At 33.6% G+C, this 18,987-nt stretch overlaps 1 protein-coding gene across 7 annotated transcripts in view; it reads right to left on the bottom strand.

Annotated features, from left to right (window-relative positions):
* LOC134269336 (receptor-type tyrosine-protein phosphatase alpha-like) overlaps window positions 1-18,987 on the bottom strand; it is a 119,009-nt gene that overhangs the window by 77,800 nt on the left and 22,222 nt on the right. For all 7 annotated transcript variants that reach the window (XM_062751531.1, XM_062751536.1, XM_062751535.1 and 4 more), the window contains exons 2-5: window positions 9,183-9,413; window positions 7,242-7,496; window positions 6,640-6,777; window positions 3,707-3,844 (exon numbers count right to left, since the gene is read on the bottom strand). In XM_062751531.1, coding sequence (XP_062607515.1) covers window positions 3,707-3,844; window positions 6,640-6,777; window positions 7,242-7,496; window positions 9,183-9,413 — 762 coding nt within the window. The remainder of the gene's footprint in view (window positions 1-3,706; window positions 3,845-6,639; window positions 6,778-7,241; window positions 7,497-9,182; window positions 9,414-18,987) is intronic.

Raw genomic sequence — 18,987 nt, 5'->3', positions numbered from 1 at the left:
TAAATCCTTATGAACTGCTTACATCCATGATACTTAATTTTAATTAAATATAAATACTTGTCCTTTAAAATATTGATAAACATGAAAAGTAACACATGTCTTTAAAAGACCTTCCTCACATTTTCCATTTATTGTTAATTTAAATCAGTGCATAATTATATAATTTATGTATTTACTTTTTTTGGAAAGTTTCGAAAAGATACTGTAGGTTTTCGCACAATTACTTGGAAAATATGAAGACGGTATATTAAAGACATTCGTTTCGTTTAAACTTTTAGGTACAACGATGGGAATCTTGCCAACACATTTTTGTCAATAAGAATTTTGGAAGAAGCACTCTAACTCATCAGAACCTTGCATGAAGTTTGATTTCTTAATACCCAGGAACAGTGATAAAAACATTTTAAAAAGTGTTGCCATTTCAATATAAAACAAATAAATCCCCTCCCTCAACACCAGAACCTCTAAATCAGGAATTATATGAAATACACAATTTGGAAAAAAAAATAGTGCCTTTTGTCCAGTACAATGAAATGTGCCAAAACATTGGTTGTAATTGGTTCAGCAGTGAAAATGCCGAAAAGGTTAAAAGAACGACCTGCAGACAAAACAGATAGTTATAGGTCATCTGAATGGCTAGGGTGACCTGATGAGAAAATGATATTGATGATTTAAGAAAATATTATCAACAATTATGGATTGTTTAAGTGAAGAATATTAATGTTAACTAAACGTCTCTATTTTAGACTGGAGTGTGTCATCAAAATGATTTGTTTTTATTGCGATATTATTGTGAAACGAAAAATGCATGATACTTAAAAAAATCATAGACTAGATTCGGCTTTCAGAAGCACTCTACACTTTTAAATAATATAAACGGAAATTTGCGCTGGTTCAATAAGATTGTGTATTTTATGAATTATACTGTCTTTGTCAATCTCTTCTGCTAAAATCATTCTTTGCAATATATTTCACGCAAGAAAGTTACGATTCCAGAATTTAAGTTCTAAAAGTGAATTGTTCTCAAGAATTTTAAAAAGTAAATAATCGAGTCAATGTTCGTTATTACTTTTTCAAACTACACTAACTGAAAATAATTAAAAAGAAAGCCAAAATGAATTTACATGTAAGAACATTTGAAAGCCACTCTTTCTAAATGATTTTAGACTTATATCATATTGTCTAACGAACATCTGAAAAACGCGAAGATTAAAGAAAAACCAGCAAAAATCAAAGCAAAGAACAAAAAGCGGAAAAAATTGTATCAGAAATGTAGTCAGACACTCGTTTAATGGCATTTGAATTCTAAAAGATAGATTTTCTACTTCACACATGATATTGAAATGTTTTGCACTTTATGTGAGCAAAGAAGGAAACGATATAATCTATTATGTTTGGTAATCACAGAACGTCGTGTAAGATCGATGAACTATATTGACATTTTTATTCATAATCTCGAAAATGTATGTATCGACAAAGCTAAAATTTGCTTACTTTTATATCAAAAGCTATCAATATATTCAACGCTGCGGGCTTTGATAGAGCAGATAAATACAATTCAAAACCTATTCCTAACTTACACATTTAAACTTGATCCGCCCCTTCAAACGCAAGATGCTATAAATCAAGTCACTAGACGTTGCCTGTAAATTGCACTTCCATTATAACAAAATCTAGATAGTACAATTACTTTTACAAAAAGTTTTGTAAAGTGGCACCGTCGCAAACCACGCGCACGGCCAAAATGTACGATCATCTCCTATTGCGGGGGGAAGGGCTCTATGCAGATTCCAAACCGTGGCTCGAGACGATGGCAGAGCGATTGCTTGTTTGTTTTCTTTCATGTTTTTCACAAGAGGCCTGTGTTGTAATAGCATTACTGTTGCAACTGACGCGAAATGATTCCTGTATCTTCTATCCCTATTCTAAAAGTTTTGCACGGGAAAGAAGCTTTTTATAAATACAAAAATGTATATCTAAACTTCCAGAATTGCCAGGAAATTCACTAAACTTTTAGAGATAGTCATTTTATATACTGTAAGTGAAGGGGTCGGGTGATTAGAACATGCACTTTATTTCAAAGCAACTGTTTATAATCGACCGAAACAAACCTGGCTATGTGTTTTTGCTGATAAAATCGTTATACAAATTGAGATCCGAAATGAAAACCTCTCTTTTTTTTATTTCTACCAATTATTTAAAGTTGTACATTTTTGGTAAGAATATATGCTTAGTAGCGAATTTTTATATTTTTGTGCAGCCTGCAATATTCGTCATTATCGCATGAAATTTGATTGACAACGAAGTTTGGGGCGGTTTCACAAAAGCATTTGTCGGACAAATACTGTATACAGGGTTATTTTCGCCCCGTGTTATTTTCGCACTTTCAAACTGTAAAACAAATTTGTCCTGTTTTAAATTCGCCCAATCATGAGTTCTGTTTAAGAAATTATACTGAATTTTTCGAATTCTAAAATAAAACGGGGGCAAAAATTTCCCTGTATACAGTACTCAGATTATATTACAAATGCCCTCTATCAATTAAGAGTGCAGCGACGTAAATAGACTAACGTGTAAGAAGAAGGAAAACTTGATTTTAAATCTATAAAACTCATTATTCGCTTAGCATATTAAAGTGTTAAAGTTTCCAAAACTTTATTTGTACAAGTAGCAGATCCGTAGTTATTGTGATTTGTTATAATTCGTGCTGAAAACTTAAAAAAATATTACATTATAGATGGAACTTACTCTACGTTGCTTAAATTCTATTTAGACTTCGTTATGGAAATGCAACATAAACAGGGCGTCCTGTTACTTCTCAACCACATTGTGTTTTGATGTGTTTGGAGTTGAACATGTTTAAAATGTGTAAAGACTGTTGGTGAAACAACTGCACTTGCCTGCTGATTAACCGTGTAAAATATATAAAGAGGATATTATAAATCTGCATTCTGCAATATGTTTCATTTTAGTGAAAGGAATATCCTTTGCAATATTCGTACAAGAAGGATATGGAGATAACGAACAGTATTCAATCTCAAAGTCCATAATACAATACAAACTAGGAATAGAGCAAAGAAAAATCCTGACGATTATAAAACTTTCTAGTTAAATTTTCACTGCCCTTACACGTACGTTAGCCTGCACGCCAATTTTGTAAAAGTGGGAGAGATGGACAACTACAAACGTCCGCGAAACAACGAGTAATTCGTTATAAGTGATCAAAAAATATTATGGCAATGTAATAAGTAATAATTTGAACTGATACATGTATATTTTTTCCGTTTTTATGTATCCCGGTATAACAGTTGGGGCAATCTCATCAAGAGTTAGATTTTTCAAAAGATTCATGGTAGTATGAAAGTACCATGAATCAAGGAAGAGTACTGACGTAATCAGTTTGTCACTTCATACAAAGTAACTCTCAGCAACGAACATGTTTCAAGTGAACCAGAAAATATTGTACTCTGTTTTCATTTATAGAGTATACATTAAACATTTAACGTATTCTTCACTATTTTACTATGAATACTTCATTTCTATATTATACTATATATAAGGCATCGCTTTTATCGTGTAGTTATGCGTATACAAAAAAAGTGCAGAACAAACAAAAGTCAGAAAATTCTTCTAATTTTTCTAGAAACGTTAACCTTATCTTATTTTATAAAGAAAGCATGCAAAAACCACATCATCATCATCTGACCTTCGTCACAGGTATATCCTTGAGCACCAACGTCACATCCGTTTGGACAACTTCCGTTCACGTGATTACAATGGTCCCCGTCACTACAGTTACCACAGGTTTTAGTACACTCAAGGTCATATGTACCGGGATCACATTCTGAAAATTATCAAAACGTATACCGCTATTGTACGTTAAATTCTTCTCGTTCATTAAAAAAAAACAAATGTCTTATCAAACGTCGTTACATTCCATTACATTGAATTAATGTAATAACTGTAACATAAAAAATAAGCGTGTAGGCTTTCAGAAAAAGCAAAGAATTAATACATAACAGTATATCCCGTACGAAATTCAGAGACGTATTACGCCTGGATTTTTTGCAAATCCTGGCGTACAAGAGACGTATTCTTAAAAATACGGTTCATTTTCAGGCGTACACGTATTTTTGCCAGAAATACGTCTCCTTTTTTCCAGGCGTAAATTCTAAATCCGGGCGTATTTTCTACTTAGTCTCTTTGGCACAAGGAAATTAAAACTTAGAAAATTTCAAAAGGCGTATTTTTAAAAATTCGGGTGGATTTTTCAACTTAGCCAAAAAAACTTAGTCAACTCATTCTCTTTTTTTTTTTAAGTATTGAGTTGCATAAGAAACATTTTTATTATATTATATAACTTAAACAAAAAAAACCCAAAGTAGTGCATGATTGTACATTACAATATTGCATTTAGTTTGTTGTATTAAATATCAAAGCAATTATTTTTCATAAATTAAACTGATTTTTTCTTTCAGAACTTTTTTTTTAGAACATTATCCCATGGACCTAAAATTTTGTCATTCCCATTTTTTTTTTAAAAATTGATATTATTTTTCTTAACACAAATGATTTCTATAACTGTAAAGTAGATAGTATATTCTTTGAACTTCATGATTAATTGTTTAGTCAGGCTATAAACATACATGTTATTACAATTAAATGTTTTTCTTATAAAATGATTTATATTTGGTATATTTAGATACTCTGTTACATTACCATCAACTTTCACTTCCCTAGCCTAACCTGCTGGGATTGTGCTAATTACTTACAGATGTGTTGAGCATGTTTAGGAACGACTTATCTGTGATGTTGTAAACCTAAGAACGGCTTATCAATTTATATCCGGTTTGTGTACAGCAGTTCTATATCCCACCCTAGTATCTTTTTAATTCATATAATGAATACACCTTGTTTATACATTGATGGAATTTTATTTTTATGTTCTAGCTGTAAACAAAACAGCATTTTTCTTCAAAATTACAAATTGTACTGAGTAGAACTTCCAGAAATCATAAAAGAGTTTAGCTAACTAGGGGGTTGTAAATAACAGCATCTGCATCCAAGTATTTGCGCCAATTTTAAACCAACAGGCAGGTCATGCCAAGAACAATGAGATTAGAGAAAGCCACAACAAAGCACAGATGGAGTAGAAGAGGTAAATATTTTGAAAACATAGCTTAACATTGAAACTTTTTATCTATGAAAATAAAAGACAGCTACATTTGCTTTTGATTTGCAGAGCCAGATGTTAATGATTGAAAATTGGGTCAGTAGTATTTTGAATTACATAAATTATTCTTTTTCCAGAAAATGATTTACATCTAAATCCTTATCACAGTTGGAAAATTAATTGAATGATGAAATGGTCATAAGAGGAGGAGAAAAGATCTTGCAATATTAAGAGTTGACCAGCAGCATTATAAGCTTTCCATAAATGCAATAATGCCAGTGAACTGTAGCCATTGGAAGATTGCATCAGGAAGAAGATGACCGTTTGCAATGCCAGTTATAAAGCATTCAAACTTCTTTTTGTGAATATTTCAATCTACGAAAATGTGATTGGGAAATGTGATGTGAAACGTGAATGACAGAACTGCTCGTGATTTGCATCTTTTATGCCAATTTAGGAGTAAAAAGAATGGCAGGAGTACTCGGCATGATTCTCAAAACTGTGATTCACTGTGATTATTGGAATGTTTCAACTGTTTACTATAAAACTCGATCAGCCTTGGATGTTAAAATGCTGTGAAACGGTTAATATATTCTAACATGTAACTGTGCTTTGAAAAAGTAAATGTAAGATTATGATTTTTTAAATTTTAATGACAATCCTTTACTGATGAATCTCATTCACATTTTATCACACTGAAAAATATTAAGAAAATAAAAGTGATGTATGCTTAGCTTAATTTGTCTAATCTTTTTTAGCATATGTAGTCAAAAATCTTTGTACTAAAGTTGATTGTACATTTATATTCATGCTATAGTTGTAGCTCCCATTGCTGTAATTTAATTAATATTTATTAATTTAATTCAAATCTATTTAAAGCAGGCGTATTTTTTGTACAGGCGTATTTTTTTGTACGGGCGTATTCTTTTATACGGGCGTATTTATTTTGCAGGCGTATTCTTAAGGGTATGCTTGAAATCTAGGCGTAATTCTATTTTTAAAATTTCCAGACGTATTTTGAATTTCCAGGCGTACTCATTTGCATATTTCGGCCAAAAATACGGGAGGATTACGCCTCGTGTACGCCTGTATTTTACATTATACGCCTGGTTTTATATATTCATTTCAATAGAGATTTCCACAAGGATTTTTAGATTAAAATATGCCTGGATTTTTTTAAAAATACGTGACTTAAATTTCGTACGGGCTAGATGATATCTTTACATTCATGCAAACTTGCGTCTTATCGCCTTATACTGTATATATCAGGTGCCATACGTATTAATGTACATATTTTTATTCAATTCAAAAATATATCAACTTCCAATTTTCATTCCAGACATCACACGTGGGCTACCTCGCATTCACGTAATTCTCTCTCTCTCTCTCTCTCTCTCTCTCTCTCTCTCTCTCTCTCTCTCTCTCTCTCTCTCTCTCTCTCTCTCAGGAAGTTTGTATTTACATACGTTCTTCACACCGTAATCCTTTGTATCCAGCAACACATCCAAGACACGTCCCATTAACAATGTTACAATGTCTCTCTTGGCAGTTCTGTGGACACGGTATATCACAGTTTTGTCCATAAACACCTGACGTAGGGCATCCTAATTGAATATCAATTGATATCTATCAATGCATGTCCCTTCTTATGAAATGAGAACGCGTAACATGCCTAAGGAATTCGGAATGAGATAACCCAAATAAAGATCAAAGTAATATAAATTACGATAAATATGTAATTAAAATCATAACGCTTGGATTGATGCGATATTTACACTTGCAGGAAAAGTCACTAATGTTGAAAAATTTTAATTTGAATAACAATTCTAATAAAATTAAATTGTTTTAATTTATTTAATTAAAATCCTAATATAAATCATTTGGAAATATGTTAGCAATATACAAAAGGAGATATTGAACGTATATATATGAATACTTGCAATCGTTGGCTTGACGAATGTACTTGAAATCTCGTTCACTTGTATAATCAATGAGTGCCAATATTTACTAATCTTTTAATAAACTTATTATACATGTTGGCATCAATTGTTTACAAGTGACCTCTTACCATAAACCTGAAGTTCACAGAGTTCATTAAATGCATAAGTAGAATATCCAGCAGGGTAGGGAACTCCTTGGAGTCTCTCATTGTAGTAGATGACATATCGTCCATGTTTTATACATGGTATTGTAGTGGTATTCGGTATTGTAGCCGTGGTGTACATTGTGTCCTTAAAGCATTGAACACCGTCACCTTTGTTGGTGGTGTTCGATATGTAAACCGAGAAGCCAAGGAATCTGTTTGTGTAACCGTTGGTTGCGTCTTGAAAACAAAGAAGATAAATGTGTGATGTTCCAAAACATTACAATATCTTTATATAATTCTTCATATATTCAGAATTAGAAACAATAAATTGATTTTCTCTGTAAGTTTTTGTTTGTTTGTTTGCTTTTTGTTATATCCCTTTAGACAATTTTTCCACTCATTGGAAAAGCCATGCAGAACTTGCCGGTGGAGAGCTGCAATTTTTTTACACATACTCAGCACTAAGGTCGAATGAGCAGTAAGGAATGCTTTTCGTATGCTCATCTACTGCGACAAGGGACCTCAGTTTAAACATAGGACGTTTCGCAGGGTGATGCGAACCCTCTATACAGGAAGATTTAAGTCTTACTCCATGCACGACTCTAAAAAAGACGCTCTAAAACTGCGCCTTTCGAGCAACATCTTTATATTTACACTTGCAAATGTTTTGTCCTATATAACATTACTTGAGTTAGCCGTTTTTACATCCCAATAAAACAAGTTTGGGTTAAGAAATCACATGAAGAATAGCGCGCATGAATACATTGACCCCCTGAGAACTGGGTCACTACTTTTACTACGAACGTAAACAAACTTGGCTGAAATCGAATAAAAGGCGTTGAAAGACAGTGTCGCAATAAAAAAATATTTTAATACATAAATAAAATCTTTTCTAAACATTTTTTTCATATACTCACAGTAACAAAAATTTTTCTTATTCATTTATCATAATACGTACACGTCTGCTTTCAACCCCCTACCAAAAGAATGTCCGAGTTTGGCAATTTTGACCTCTGCAATAACGACCCATTGCTGTATCATCTGTTTGACAATGATATCATGGCCGCTCTGGAACTCCCTTTTATGGCTCCAACAAGCGTTGAAGAGACTGAAGAGGTCGAGAATGAGCTGAAAATGTCTGATATGGAGGGACTTCCTAGCCCTGGTATGCCTGCCCCCCACCCTCCCTACTAAGAAATTCAAGTCCATGTCGGATGAAAATTTGAAACAATTTGAGGATTCCAGACAATCTGTCTCAACAAAACAAAATATCCAGTGGGAAGTGAAACTGTTTCAAGGTACATAATTATTAATACTGCTTTAAAATAACAATAAATAAAACAAGGAATATAAATTATAAACAAAGTGGACCAATAAAAAAAATGACCAATGCTGATATTAATATATCCTTGTAGATAAGGCAAAAGCTTGATCTACGGGTATATTTACAGTAAAACAAAATATTAGCACAAAGGCATACCAGATTTTTCTCTGCAGTCTATAAACAGCTAGATCATTGTATAACAAAGAATTGAAATGTATAGGCCTATAGGCCAGCAGCCTAGCAAGCAAACAAACAAAAACAGAAAAAACCATTAACTAAAATAATTCATTTCAAAATCAATATAACAAATAATCAACTAAACATGCAAAGTAAGAAATAGAACAAAGGGCTACAAAGAAAAAAATTAGTAATTCATCCTGAAGACCTGGAACGTATAAATAAAAATAATAAGAATAAAAAAGAAAGGGAAAGTATAAAAATTATATATATTAAAAGAAGAATATATATATATAAAGGTAGATAACAAGTTTAATCGTAGCAAACGGTTAAAACAAAAAAAATCCACGAAAAGCAAATATGATAAAAAAAAGAATAGAGAAACATAATCTCTCTATTTTTAAAATCTCTTTTTACATTACCCCATGTGATATCGTCCGTCCTATAGTAGATAGTTATATGATGTATACTGAGTACACTTCCTAGATCCACCCACCAGGTTGCTGTTCGTTGGTTTACGCCAGATATCGTACACTCTCCCCCGACAGCTGACCGCCTAGTATACTTCCCATCCACAGCTTTATCTGCTCCCCAATTCAGATTTCCAAGATAAGGATACTGTTGAGTGGCAGGCTTGTTTAAAGCTATGTTTTCTGTAAAAAAAAAAATCATACTGCCAAAACGATTGCTTTCTGTTTCTGGAAATTTCTGAAACTTTTCAACTTTTCATTGAAGCTCGAAAAAGAAGTATACAAAACATTCTGCAGTGGCTGCATGTATGTAACACATGACATATTTATGTTATTTCTAAAGTAGAATTTGATTTTTATGCCAAAGTAATTGATGGTTCAAGGGTATATACATGATGTTTCTGCCCTAATTGTCCATAAACACTTTGATTTTGCCATAACTTTTGAGTAGGCGGTTTTAAGGCATCCTTATCTCACCTGGTTAACATTTGAAATAATTCCTTTTCTTGGATACAAACAGATTTGACCTCTTGGCCTTGACCTTGGAGTTCGATCAACTTTTGTAAAAATTAACCAAACTTTAACCTTGGTCATAACTTTGATTTTGAATAATTCGTACAAGGGCTTTTATATAGATCTCATTTGTGTATTTCTCATAACAAGGCCTTCCCCTGGGTGCAATTAATTTTGGAAATATTTGCCCTTGAACTTTAAGGTTGATCCACATATAAAAACTTAATATTTGTCATATATTTTAAAAGGTTCGTCTTTTGGGTTTTCATATTTCAGATACACTGAATTCATTAACAAATGTCCTTTCATTGGATACATATAACAATATTTTTTATTCTCTTGACCTTGGAATTTGAAAAACCTTAACCCTCACCATGGTCTGCATTAAAGGTGCATCAGTGTTTCACCAACACATCTTGATTTTAAAGTAATTGCAATTTAGCATAAATATGCTCTCTGTAAAACTACAATAATTTCTTTTTTAAGAAGATTGGGGGATAAGGCGGGCGGACTGCCTATAGTGCGACAGATAGGAAGTGAAAATTTTAATCTCAATTAAATCCAAATATTATTTGATATTTCATCTAACATTAAAGTATTCTTTATGTAAAATCTCTACAATTTACAAAAATCTCACAAAAACAGAAAATATTTGCCTATGAAAAAGCTAACACACACTAAATAGAACGAAAACGATCATTTTCTTATACTTAAACAATTTTTGTCCCCCGCTTTCGCGAAAGCGAGGGGACATTAAATCTCATTCGTCTGTCCGTCTGTCAGTCTGTCCGTCACAAAAACTTTAACCTTGCCCATAACTTTTGATTTAGTGGAGCTATGACTTTCATATTTCACGTGTATTTCTTGTGACAAGACCTTTCTTTGGGTACCACCAAATTTGACCTTTTGACCTTGCCCTTGGAGATTGACCCACTTTTACACAAAAATTCCAAACTTTTACTCTGGCCACAACTTTTTTATAGTAGATACTAGGACTTTTATAGCTCACATATGTATTTCTTGTGGAAAGACATTTCATTGGATACCAACAACCTTGACCTTCTGACCTTGACCTTGGAGATTTACGTACGTATTAAAAAACTTTAACCTTGACCATATCTTTTGAACGCTGAGGACTAAGGCTTTCGTACTTCACATATGTAATACTTGTGAGAAGACCTTCCATTGGATACCAACAACTTTGACCCTTTGAACTTGACATTGGAGTTTTAACTACTTTTTAAAAAAACTTTAACTTTGGTCACAACTTTTTAACGGTTGATACTAGGACTTTTATATTTCATATATGTATTCTTTTTGGCAAGTCCTTTCATTGGATATCAACAACTTTGACCTTTTGACCTTGACCTTCAATATTTACGTACTTATGAAAAAACTTTAACATTGACCACAACTTTTGAACAGTAAGGGCTAGGGCTTTCATACTTCACATATGTAATCATTGTGAGAAAACCTTTCATTGAATAAAAATAAATTTGACCTTTTGATCTTGACCTTGGAGTTGACCTACTTTTAAAAAAACTTTTTTTTACTTTGGCCATAACTTTTTAACGGTCAGGATTAGGATTTTCATCCTTCCAAAAATATCAACTTCAATGATAATTTCTAAATAAATGACATATAATAGGATGTTCGTATTAGAGACAATATGTCATAAAAAATAACATCTCATCCACAAAGAAACCGAAAGCGGGGGACCACAATTCCTTGAATTTGCTTGTTTCAATATGAGTGGGTCATTGCTCCATTTATTTATAAATGATTCTAAAAGTTTGCAATAAAATACACATTTTTTGGTTTACAGAAACATGAAGCGAGGACCCACTATTCATTAAAAGAATACTTTTATGACACAATATTCACATCTTTCCGAGAAATACTTTAAGTCAATTAAGTCGCAGGTCATATCACAAACATGATTTTTAAATGCCCAAAATCATCATGAGTGATGTAGCATAGTGGGTTACCGTGTTAGTTTCGAAGAAGTGCTTTGATACGTCGAATTTTAATTGCTAGGGTTCGAATCCCACGAATACCATATATTTATTTTATGAAAGAATTTTTTATGAGATTGTTTTTCTCTCAGAAAAGTTGTTTTCCTCATAATTTAAAAAAACTTCAATAATTAGAAGTTAATTGAATACTCAACTCACATATTGAATATGATTTCTTAATATCGGACTCTATATTCTGCCCGACTGCCTTGTTCCTCAATCTTCGTTGGGGGTCCATTATTATTAGATAGAAAGGAGAATACTTTGAGAACACGACAATAAATAACACTTACACACATAATAAAAGATAATTGTCTCGAATATATGGACTTGTGATATGTCTACGTGTTGTTAAAGTCATGTTTATTACTTTTCATAACACGAACTCCATTGCATGAATACATGTAAAGGTAATTAATATGGCCCCTGTTACACTCAAAATCAAAGCCATCGACATGCATCTTCAAAATATAAAAATAAAAAGTGTTCCCCTCCTTTTTCAATTAGTTGTGGATTATTTCAATTAAATGTGCGAAAGAGATAAAGTTAAAAAAATCGAAAACCTCAATTACCTTTAGAATTACATGTCCTATCTTTTACTGAGCTAAATCCTTTCATGAAAATTCGGAACAGAATAAATTATATATCTACTGTTAATTCCTACAAAAATTAACATTTAATAGCCGCCACTTCAACATGAAAAGAAGGTAAATCAGAGAATTAAACCTAGCCCATACTATCTTTGGGTTTCTGATTTATTTTTATATAATTTCAGGCTACTTTTTAAATCAATGGTTTAGTCATCACTTTTACTAGCTGTAGAAGTTCATTTTTCCCCGTAGTATTAATTTACGATATGTACGCGGTCACAAATTTTGCACGGAAATTTGTCCAAGCGTACTTAATGTAAATGTAAGGCATATAGTGACAGTCTAATAATTCCGCGTAATTTTCTACCCGCGGATTAAACAGAAATTGAGATTCCGCGGAATTATGACCCCGTGGAAAAAAGTATGTCTACAGTATTTCCTGTATTTCAATAATCACATTCTTATGTTCATCCTTTTTGCGGGTTTAACGAAAATCAAAAATCCGCCACCAGACTTATGCCTAAGTCACATTTAAAGTATCAGTCACATTATCCAGCGATGGGGTATACGATGAGAAACCGATGCGTTTTTTGATGAAAATGGCATGGTTGCCGGCCGGGCACCACTAGTGATCGGACGGTGACTGAGGCTATTTTGCGAATCGGTGGGATCATCGGTAGGAAATAATTCGTAGTTAAAATTCAGCGATGCCTCCAACGATGCCTCACATCGCTCCTCATCGGTAACCCAACATCTTTCAAGGATCGGCCGATGTATGGCCGAGCATCGTCCAATATCCGTTGAATCAGAGGTCATGGGGGGGGGGGGGTTGAGTGGTGTTCAACAGATACCTGCCGATCACCGGTCGATTTTCGACCAAACATTGGCCCGTAGTCGACCGATGTACGAACGATGTTCACCAATGTATGAGCGATGTAATATACATCGACCGATTATTCTGGAACATCGTTTTCTGATTAGCAATGCATCGCTGGGCCTTTGTAAGTCCGGCCGGCAACCACGCCATTTTGATCATAAAACGCATTGGTTGCCCATCGTATACCCATCGCTGGATAATGTGACTGATACTTTTAGGACTACTGGGCCGATGTGGACCGATGTTGGGGCATCGCTAACACCACGGATTACCAACGATTACCACCGGTCTACGGCTACCGGCCGGGAAATGTGACCTAGGCATAAGCTGATGGTCGGGGACTAAGTGTTTCTGGTCTTGTCGGCTGAAAAAACATGATCGGTCGACACGAGTATCGGACGACACGGGGAAGTCACATTAATTTCTAGGAACACCGATGACATGGATAAATAACACAAAAAAAAATTTCTTTAGAAATCACTCCTTTTTATAGATCTATATTCAGATAGGTGATGTGAGTAATGCTTGCAAGGCTAAGTGGCAGAATTTTGTAAGATCGGTGGGGTCATCGGTAGGAATTACGCATTGGTTGTCCATCGTATACCCCATCGCTGGATAATGTGACTGATACTTTCAGGACTACTAGGTCGATGCGGACCGATGTCGCAGCATCGTTAACACCACAGATTACCACTGATTACCACCGGTCTACAGCTACCGGCTGGGAAATGTGACCTAGGCATTACCCGTCGGCCGAATTTTTGGACACCCTTTTCGTCAAACGATGGACGACCGGACTTAATAAATTGACTGCCGATGGTCGGACGATGATCGAAGGTTGGTCGAAGGTGTATGTTTCGTTGCTGCGTAAACAGACAGGTGGGACAGTTATTTATATATTGAATACATTACTGGTTTATCATAACTACGTAAAGGAGAAAGGCCGAAAACTTCCATTCTGTGAGAGAAAGAACTAATCGAGGGCCGTAGGCCCGAGATTAGTTCATTCTCTCACAGAATGGACAGTTTGAGGCCTTTCTCCTACTTAAAACATGATTCTCTTTGTTATAAGAATTTTAAAAATGGGAAAAACAGGTAGCACGCAACAATAAATTCATTGTTTACAGAATGGACAGTTTCAGGTAAACTTGGGGTGCAAAGCAATTTGTTGAATAGTGTATCCAGATGCAAATAACAGAAGGTCTTTGTCCAAAGAATGGACAGTTACAGGTGGAATTTGGGAGCTGGAATAGTATTTATATAAGAATGCAACTCCTCAAAATCAGTTTATATTTGCGTTGTAAAGGCAAACATGTTTCCCTCCTATGGAGAGCCGGAATATATGACAGAATAGAGATCGAAATGAAACAAAAATACATGTATGCACAAAACCAGTGATATTTTGACCTTGAAACAGAGAATAGTAAGCGTAAAAGAAAATATCCAAACTTTGATCTCCTCCAAACTTCGACATCAAATACAGCTGTACAGATATTTCGAATTCCAACCGGATTTTTTTTTTCAATTTTAAATCAGTTTTTGATGATATATCAATTGCAGCACTGTGTAATTGTAAAATGCAAATTGTGTTCCGAGTGTTTGATAGCCAAACTTCTACTTGAAAATGTATTTCAAATCAGATCTGGAAATGTTTCAATTTTAATAATTTTCTACGGATATATTCACTGAGGCAGTATATTTTTCATGGTGCAAACTGTTTTTGGGTGATGAATTGGATTTAATATTAGTCTACTTCAAGCTTAAAATGGATTCTTCTCGAGGGAATGATGCTTCCAAAATCTTAATCAAATGTGAAATTGTATCATTTAAATTCAAGTTTTGTGGGGGGGGATGAGTTTTGAGCATTGAAATATTGTGCATTATTCATAGATTTAAAACTGTAAAATCACACAGATCCGATGGAGACTCTGTTCAAGATTAACTTAAAACTCCAAGTTCATATTGTTATTTGCATGTACATTAAATCATATTTAATGTATTCAATTTGTTTTGTTTTCCTCTTGTAAACAATATGCCAAGGTTTACCTGTAACTGTCCATTCTGTTTGTTTTAATTGTCCATTCTTTTTTTAAAAAAAAAATGTCCATTCTTTCAAGAAATGAGTTTTTCAAAAAGAATGGACACCTACAGGTGACTTAATGGATTGTTAGGGGAGTTAGCTCAACACTAAGCTGGAGAATGGACAACACAAACAAAAGGTTTACGTCACAATCATGTTTTAAATGCTTGTAAGGATGTAATTTACAACTCGAGAATAACAAAATTAATGTAAAGGCGTAAATTTTTAAAGCAAAGCAATCGTAATAAAAAAGAAAATATCAGTGGATGTGAGACATTTCAGATGAGGGAAGAGGTATAGACCCAAGTCTAATAAATACGGTACAAATGCATCTGATCATCACACGTCGGCAATCTAAATGACACACTGATTCTTTTCCTTCTTATAACTTAAAAAAAACCACAAACTTTTTAAGAGAAATGTTTGTACGATCAAGAAAATCAGTTACTTTTGATAAGGACTGCGGTGTTTCTTTCGTTTTTAGTACCCTATAATTGAAGTACATTTGTAAATATGCATAATTGAGCTTGATAAAATCATCAAATGCATCACTGCTTAACATTATTATCTTTCTTTAACGTTTAGTAAATTTTTCAAGCTATAAATATCGTTCATTTGTTTATGCACGTTTGTATACATAAACAACCTGTCCCACCTCCATACTGAAATGGATACTTTTCGCGCCTCTATCGTAGGAGAGTTGTTATCTCGAAACTCGCGTATTGAAGGAATCGGTCACCGACGCAGGTAAAATTATAACTTGGACCGATGGACACAAAATAGGTCAGCCGACAGAAAAAGGGGATCATAATCGGGCAAGACACCGATGAACTGCCGACTGCCACCCACAGAATCCTGTTTTTGCCTCAAAACTTCAAAACGCGCCGGTGTAACGTTGAATATTGACTTGAGTTGAAAATTGACCCGAGGTCATTTTTCAACGTTGAATATTGAACCGGGGGTGTTTTTTCACCGTTGAAAATTGAGACCAAAAGTCGTTGAATTTTTACCCGGGGTCATTTTTCAACACCTTGATAATTTTTTTCTTACACCTGATGACGTCAACAAGTTGAAAACTGACCCTATTGAATATTGACCCCACCTCAAGCTTTGAATATTTTTTGAGCTGGGAAGTTGTTTTACGGGATTTATCAGTATTACTTTATTTATATTTCGGTTTCAATTTTTCTCCTTTTCAAGAATAATGGAAATAATCATACAGTATCACCCCGTGTATATATGAACATTTTGATCAGTGCACGATTTCAGTTATCTTCAAGCATGACAACTTTATTTTTGACAATACTTTCCAAAATCCATGGCATCCATAAATAACTACAAAACGACGAATAGGGCATAAAACAAAAATCTTAAAAATCTGCTGTCTAGAAAGTGAGCCCTATATATATTGATCAGGTGGGTGGAACATCCCATCTAGTCAAATTCAGTATAAAAATAACAAAATTAATAGCCTAAAAATTAGAGTAAAACACATCGACTAAAATGTTTCCAATGATAGGTTATATTTGTAAAAAAGAGCAATATAGCGACCATAGCATGTAAGTAATGCTGATTTTAAATAAAGTTGGTGAAATCCCTATTACAATTAAATTATTTGTCAGTAGCCTGTCTCGGCTTGAAAATTGATCGCTTTCGGACCATAACCTTGAGAATGAGATTATTCTTATTCTAAAACATTCTTATTCTCTACAATGTGATTCCTATTTGATTACTTCTTATTTCTATTCGATTATCAGTAATTTGTATTCGATAACTTGCTATTCCAATTACAAGAAATGTGACAATATGATTCATATATCATAAAATTTACATATTTTTTTCTCGAAAAAACGCGTTTCCAATTCGATGTCATTAATATTTAAAACAATCGAGTGCTAGTCGCTAATTTTGTCATTCCTATTCGATAATTTTATCTTTTTATTCGGTAATTATTTGGTTTATAACTTTATATGCAATAAAGTTGTTGTTCGAAAACATACTAGCATCCATTTCTATTCGAAAAAATACGATTTCTATTTGATAAACTTCTCATCTTGTTACAAAATTTTATCTCTATGATCTCCAATGCGATGTTTTTTAAAATTCTTTTTCAATAATCGCATTCTGGAAAATTTGGCAAATTAAACTAGAATTGGTTATAAACTCAATTAAATAGGAATGTAAAGTTTAACATTATTATCGAATATAAATCATTTTATCATCGAATAGAAATGACAAAATTATCGAATAGGAATTACTAATTTTCGAATAGAATAACAACTTAAAGGTGATGAATTCTCGAACAGAAATATCATTTTTGCACAAGACTAACAAGTAACCGAAAAGGAATCATATTATACTGAACAGGATTGACATGATTTAGAAAAAGAAAGCAAAATTTTTGATAACATAAAAGTATAATAATGCAACGCTTTATACTTTATACCATAAACAGGTAATAGCGGAATATAACTTAACGAATAAGGAAAGTTTACTTTGGAAAGGATGAAGAAGAAATCATTCATTTTCTTATACAGTATAGTTTCAGTTGGCCTTCATCTTCCATAATCAGTAAAACTTCCAAACATGAAACAGTTGTGGCACATTCAATGGTGACTTTGATTTAAAGTTCACTCCGATACACAATGTATATCGAGTTGACATACGTCATCGGTGTATATGTTGAGTTGAACCCATAGCAAGTGTTTTCTTCTTGTCATGTAAAGTTTTTTAAGGTCTTCCGTTTTCAACGGAAGACCTTCTACTGATTCTGTTGGTAAAGATTATTATTAAGGTCTTCCGTCTTCAGCGGAAGACCTTATTGTTTTTCTTAGGTTTCTTTTCCACTATTTTTAAGGTCTTCCGTCTTCAGCGGAAGACCTTCTTGTTATTCTTAGGTTTCTTTTTCACTTTTATTAAGGTCTTCCGTCTTCAGCGGAAGACCTTATTGTTTTTCTTCGGTTTCTTTTTCACTTTTATTATTATTTTTTTTTTCTTACCGATTTTGTGCACGCGATTTCTCGAAAACGGCTCAACAAAATCTTATGAAACTTTCAGGACGTATGGAACATCACTTGAACCTTATGCGTTTTTTTTCGTTTTGATGACGTCACTTCCGGTCTAGAGATATCGTCGATTTTCTGATTTTTAAGGCGCATTTTGTCCACAATTTTCCCGAAAAACGGCTCTAGATAGAAACTTCAAACTTTGAGGCTAGGTAGAGCTATGTCTGGAGAGGTGCATCAGGTATATCAAATTTACCGGAAGTGACGCTCGTCGGCGCTCGCTATGGCCCGAAAATAGACCTATCACAAATTTCAAAATTTCTCACACCTTTTCTTCGATATCTTTTTACCTGAAAATATTTTTATGAAAACGTATAGAACAAAAGAAGTGCAGAATTTAAAGATCTTTCAAATGATATCTCGAAAAAAGGGCTGGCCCCTAAATTTAAGGGCCTATAGGGGCCAACAGTTTTTTCTTTATATCTCAAAACGTATTGAGAATTTGTAATACGTCAAAGAAGCAAAGTTGTTCAAAATGACAAGCTTAATCTATTGAAGTCATCAGAAAACGTCCGGCGTCGTCACTTCCGGCCAAACCGGAAGTAGTCGAAAAACGCGTATTTTTGCCGTTCTTGACAAGTTTTTTGGTAACAAATGTCTCTAGAAGCAAAAAAATA

The sequence above is a fragment of the Saccostrea cucullata genome, unplaced genomic scaffold (assembly GCF_032062105.1).
Source record: "Saccostrea cucullata isolate Sc308-1 unplaced genomic scaffold, CSIRO_AGI_Scuc_v1 ctg770, whole genome shotgun sequence".
Classification (NCBI taxonomy): domain Eukaryota; kingdom Metazoa; phylum Mollusca; class Bivalvia; order Ostreida; family Ostreidae; genus Saccostrea; species Saccostrea cuccullata.
This window is presented reverse-complemented; position numbering and strand designations above follow the sequence as displayed.